At 44.4% G+C, this 6,273-nt stretch overlaps 1 protein-coding gene across 1 annotated transcript; it reads right to left on the reverse strand.

Annotated features, from left to right (window-relative positions):
• Positions 1-3,077: 3,077 nt before the first annotated feature.
• On the reverse strand, positions 3,078-6,270 carry PDCD7 (programmed cell death 7; the record flags this gene model as incomplete). Its single annotated transcript, XM_009073119.1, has 5 exons — positions 3,078-3,487; positions 3,857-3,944; positions 4,553-4,789; positions 5,112-5,250; positions 6,247-6,270. Coding segments are annotated over 5 exons (606 nt in total), but the record flags the coding sequence as incomplete, so codon positions are not given.
• Between the last annotated feature and the right edge of the window lie 3 nt (positions 6,271-6,273).

The raw sequence follows: 6,273 nt of genomic DNA on the forward strand, positions 1-6,273 counted from the left end.
CCTCTGTGTGCAAGGGGGATGGACCCTCCCTGCAGCTTACACTGTAAACTGGCTCTTCCCAAAATCCGTGTGTACAAGGTGTGAAGGAAAGGAGTGTCTTGGTGTCTGTCACCTGGCTTCACTCAGGTTCAAATGCCACTTCAAGGGATAGAGATGGGTAGTGAGTGAATCTGAAGCCACAATGAAGAAAATACAGAGAGATCACAGAATCATTAAGGTTGGAAAAGACCTCTAAGACCACTGAGTCCAATCCATGACCTAACACCACCATGTCAGCTAGACCATGGCACTAAGTGCCATGTCCAGTCTCTCCTTAAACACCTCCAGGGATGGTGACTCCACCACCTCCTTGGGCAGACCCTTCCAATGGCTAATCACCCTTTCTGTAAAGAAATTCTTTCTAATGTCCAACCTAAACTTCCCCTGGTGCAGCTTAGGACTATGTCCTCTCCTCCTGTTGCTTGTTACCTGGGAGAAGAGACTCACTCCCTGCCTGGCTAACCACCTTACAAGTAGTTGTAGACAGTGATAAGGTCATCCCTGAGCTTCCCCTTCCCTAGGCTAAACTCCCCCAGCATCCTCAGCCACTCCTCGCAGGACTTGTGCTCCAGACCCTTCACCAGCTCCATTGCCCTTCTCTGGAAATGCTCCAGCACTTCAATGTCCTTCTTGAAGTCAGGGGCCCAGAACTGGACACAGTAATGATGATTGGTATGTACCTCACTGCATTTCATTGCATAAATATTGTGCTCTGAGAGCCTCCCGCAAGTGCCAATTCCCAAAACCACAGTTTAGCAAACAAGAAGTCCTTTGGGACGGGAGCAATGACAACACAACTAGACAAGAATAAAAGAGGGTCAGTCACAGACACAAACTCACAGCAGAAGGCAACACCTGCAAGGGCTCTGACCTTGTGCTCCACACCAGCCCTGCTCTCACACTGCATACCATCCAGCATATGAACCAGCTCTCATCAGGAAGAGGATATGTCTTAACAGCATGAGAACCTGAACTGCACTGGGACCAGGGGAGGAACAGGATACAAAGGAGCCTTGGAAAGTCATAGCCAACCCCTCTCTTCTTCTGGGCTATACTAAGTTTTTAAAACTTAATAGTAGCAACTACTATACTAAAGAGAAATTAGAATCTTAAATCTGAACACACACTTTTAGAAGAATTAATATCTTGTCTCCATGTATTTTATGAGCTGAGATTTTAAACATTCCTCCCCATCTTTGGCTTCACATCTTCCTCACTAGACATATAAAACATTTTAATACAGATGCACAGAAAAAAACACAGGAAGTTTCAGGGATGGAAATACACCTAAACATACACCCTCCACTGGAATTTTCAAGCCCTATATTAACAATATGAAGTTATCCTTACCGTCAGATGAACTCATGGAGTTCTCCTCACAGGGCAGGGAGAACAGGCTGCTGCTCCTCTGCCTGCTCACCTACTGCTCAGCTCTTTAAATTGCTGCAGTATCACACAAGCAGCTGACTTGGACAGTCTGAAGATAATCATAGCTTAAGCAGTTAGCCTGGCCCATCGGACGCATTGAGGGGATAAGGAGACTAACTGTTTAAGCAGAGCATCCTCCGGTCACTAAGCTTTCTGAACTGAAAGTGTTCTTCCTGCAATTGTTTGATGCCAATCAGATTTACTTTGCAGAGAATCATGGAATGGTTTGGGTTGGAAGGATCTTAAAGCCAATCTCGTCCCAACCCTGCCATGGGCAGGGATATCTTCCACTAGCCCAGGTTGCTCCAAGTCCCATCCAGCCTGGCCTGGAACACTCCCAGGGATGGGGCAGCCACAGCTTCTCTGCACAAAGACAAGTTTTTATATATATATATATGTAAAGAATTTTTATACTTGAACTTTTGATTTTTCATCAGGAATCTGACCCAGCCATAGATCTTAAGAGTAATGAGATGCTGGAAGTGACAGCAGGGACAGGAGGACGTATGGAGGAGCAAATCAGAACTCAACCTGCAGAAGACTTTGTGGTAATCTGTGCTTACAGGTGAGCAAGAACTGCAAACTTCTGCACCCACATTAATTCTATCAAAAACTACTATGTGATATTACTAACAGAAACCAATACAAATCTTCAGCCAATAAACTACTAACACTACACAGGGCTGGATTTGGGTGATGACACTGCCTCCTTCACGAGTGACGCACTGTTGTGACGCCAAGAAGTAAAGCATTAGACAGATTAATTCAATTCCCACACACTGGGGCTAAGCAAGCATAAGGATTGTAGCCCTGGAAAGGTACCACAGCAATCTGTGCAGCCCAGCAAAGCCCCAAATCCATACAGCCTGTCACTGTTACATCAACCTGTGCAGAACGGGGAGAGATTTGACATCAGGGGTCTCTGTCACCTTGCAGGAGGGAGATGTTCCTTCACACAAACCTTTTCCCAGCAATTCTCTCCATGCTGGAGTCGTATTTGATGCCAAGAAGTCAAACAAATCTCTCCCTCAGAGCGAAAATGCTTTAAAAAAAAACAAAAAACAAAAAACAAACACCATTTTTCTCTATTTATTCTGTACAAAAAAACCAACTTACAAAACAGAGCTGTGGTTTTTAATCAAATATTACAGACATGATGTGTCCTGATACAAAAATAGCTATATAGGCAAAACACTTACAGTAGGTTAAACTTCAGATTTCACTGGGTTTTTTTCCAGCAGGCTTATTCATCAAGTTTGTGTCTACTTACACGGCTGCCTGACCTATTTCACCACAACTGGGAATTTTTTCCATGTTGTGGTACCAGTTTTAGTCCACAAAAGTAAAATGTCAACATCTGCTTTAATCAACCTTGGAAAACCCTGCCTTGTTTGTACTTCAGAATTTGTTTAAACTTGCAACAGGCTCATTTCTACACCCAAAAATACAGGAACTATTTTGACAGTGATGCTTGACATGCTTCGTTTGAGAAGAAAAACATGTTTATTAGTGATATCTTTTTTGTTTTATATTTCTTTATTTCTGGAAATTTCACCATCTTTTATAAAGATAAAAGTTACTAAAAATAGAATGTTAATACTGGCACAGACACCACTGTCAGCAATGTTCCTTTATTAAGACTGAGATGTAACAACAGCTCGCAGCAGGACTGTAATTCCACACCAGGAGAAGTCTGGCAGCTCTGGGCTCACTCAGATTAACTCCCTGCACAGTCAGACACCAAGAAGAGTTCTTAAACTTTTCTTCAAGACATTCCAGAACAGACATTCCAGTACCTGGATGCCAAAAGAGAGCATGAGACCTCCTCTTCAGGCCCTCTCGTGCTTACACATGTAATGATAATGAAACAATCCTCCAATATTCCAGGAATTTATTACTAAATTATCTCACAGCAGTGGCCCAAGTGTCACTGGTGGGGAGACTTGGAAGAACCCATCCTGGAGGGATGCAGCTTCCTTCAGGGTGGTCAGCTGGCACCAAGTACTGATCCCATTCATGCCTTTAACAGAGAGAGAGTTGTTTGAGAGCAGAACTTGGATGAGTTTGGTGGTAAGATTTACTATATACCCACACAGGTGTTTTTCCATACTGATCAATACACAAACGACTATGAATTGTACTCTGAAACTTGTGTTTCAAAAGACAAATGTGAAAATTAAATGTACTATTGTTAAATGGAATGGTTATGGATGAGTGCACTGTGCTTCACATGGGCATCTGCTGGATATGACTCAAGCAAGAAGCTTGAAAAAAAACAGGACAATTAATAACCATATCTGGAAATTAGCAAACTAAAGGGATGCTGATTTTACAATCTCGACAAACCATACTTCTTGTTCTTGATAAAAAAGACTTTGTTTGGTTTTACCTGATCTGGATTAGAGCTGCCACAGAATGCTCAGCCTGTAAGTAGTAGTCTCTGAAGGGCTGCAATAGATGGGTAAGTGGGAATTCAGCTGTGGAAACAGACATAGAAATCCTTCAGAAATCCAGAAAAACCTTCGATTCTACTAAGTCTTAAAAGCCCCAAATTTGCCAACTCATTTGCTACAGCCCAGCTGTAAACTGAAATCTTGTCCCTAAGTCATACATGAAGGACTATTTACATGTTACATGCCTCCTGGTCTGTACTGGAGCTGTCAGAGGAAAGACAAGACTAGCAAAACTTTTCCTGCCTCCACCTCTGAACAAGGGGACTATACAGACAATGAACCTTTACAGATTACCCGAGTCACTAAATCACCAGACTAAAGCACCTGTTGGGTGCTGGAAGCCTTCAGTCTGTTCTGCTGATTCTCACTTCAGCCTAATCTACAACCTCCTCTTGCAAAACGTGATGAAATCAGCCTGAGATGTGCTGCAGCCAATGCTGAAGAGCTCAACAGTTCCTCTTACACCACAGGAGGTAACAGCACACTGTGTTTATTCCCCTCTTTTTCTCAGACCATCAGTTACTCCAGTGGATGATTTCTCAGCTAGTTCTGTGCCTGGGTGTCAAGCCCAGGGGCTGTGGGATGGGGTGTGGTGTGGGCAAGCGCTGTTAAGAACAGCACACAGAATTTACCTGGATCTCCGAACAGCTTGGAATCCATTTCCAGCTTCTGCTGCAGTAGCTTTTCCCTTTCCTTCTTTTGTTTCTTTTCCATTTCCCTCTTCCTTTCCTCCTCCTGTTCTCCCTCCAGCATGACCCTTAATGCTCTCTCCTCAGCTTCATACAGCTCTGTGCGAGTTTTGAGCAATGTTTTGAGACTCTCCACCTGATTTTCAAACGCTTCATCTGCTGAGGGTGGTGGACAAACACCTGGACAGAAAGAGAAGTGACTTTAAGCTTTCAGATTCAGGAGGGGGTTTGTTATCAGACTTGAGAACACAGCTGGCAAAATCTCAGAGGAATGTGAGCTTAACTTTGTTAATAGCTGGGAATTCTGACTGGAATAATTGTTCTATCAAGAAGGAATTCAGCGATTAGGAACACAACCACTGAATTCAGCATTTCATAGCTATTCTTGTAACTAACACCACTAATAAAGACACAGCTTTTCCAAGCTGCACTTTGCTAGTGAGCCCAGGGCACCCTCCTCAGCTTATCTCCTGTGTGTGAAATCAAAGAAGCAATAATTAACCTTTTCTGGCAGCAGCCTCTTTCCGAAGCTTCCGAAGCTTTTCCAGCGCACGCAGGACCTCCACCATCCTCTTTGTGTCTGCTTGTTTCTTCCGTACCTCAGACAGGACACTGTCAGCAGCAGCCTTCAGCTCTCGTTCCTGTGAGTCAAAAACCAGACACGATATATGAAATATCCCTCACAGACAAGAATCAAGTGGTACTTTCAGAGCTTAACAAAGCACTTTAAAGCCCTAATAACTTTAGTCCATAGCAAGTCAACTATCCAACTTTGCCTTTTTATGAAAAAATAGCTTAAACTACCACAGACTTCAGAAAACACAAGAGAATGCTGAGGGACTCATAAATTTGGGTGAAATCACAGAATCAGAGCATCATTAAGGTTGGAAAAGACCTTCAAGATCAAGCCCAATCATCATCCCAGCACCACCATGTTCTCTGAGCACCTCCAGGGTGGCTAGTGAATTCATAAATCTTGATAGCCTGTAACCACAGAAAATTTTAGGGAAAAAACATCAAAACTATCCTGATTCTACAGCTCTGCAATCAAAGACCATTAACCTGCCACAGTCTGAGCACAGAACCTTCCCCAGCAGATGTTCTGTGCCTTCCCAGCAGAGCAGGAGAATGGGAGCTCTTTTGCCAAAAACCAACACAGAGGTGCCTACAGCACTTCCAGAAAGCTTGAGGTGTTTTTTTTGCTTTGGAGATGTTTCACTTCTTGATGGGACCAAAAACTTTGCGAACACCAAGCTTTAAAAGGATGAAGGCAGCAGGCAAGGGCTGACGGTTACTGCAACAGTGCTGATCATTGCAGGGTAGCTGTGAGCAGTGTGGGGCAGGTTGACACCTGGGACCAGAGAGGAAAACCTCCAGGACTTCAGAAAGAACTTAAACCCCAACTACCATGGCCCAGGACACGAGTATGACAAGGCTGAGATGCCCACCAAGGCTTTTATGGAAGAAACAGTGCTGCTGGCATTGGAAAGAGCACGTCTTCATGCAATCCCAGGCCATGCAGCACCACACTGGCACCTCCTGACCCGCGGGGACCCAAGCCAGGAGCGGGGCAGGCACAGCCCGCTGTGAGCGCTGCTGGCAGAGCCAGGGGCGCACAGGATCCCCCGGGGCCGTACCCGGTTCTTCTCCTCCACCTCCTGGAT

The sequence above is a fragment of the Acanthisitta chloris genome, unplaced genomic scaffold, assembly GCF_000695815.1.
Source record: "Acanthisitta chloris isolate BGI_N310 unplaced genomic scaffold, ASM69581v1 scaffold15414, whole genome shotgun sequence".
NCBI lineage: Eukaryota > Metazoa > Chordata > Aves > Passeriformes > Acanthisittidae > Acanthisitta > Acanthisitta chloris.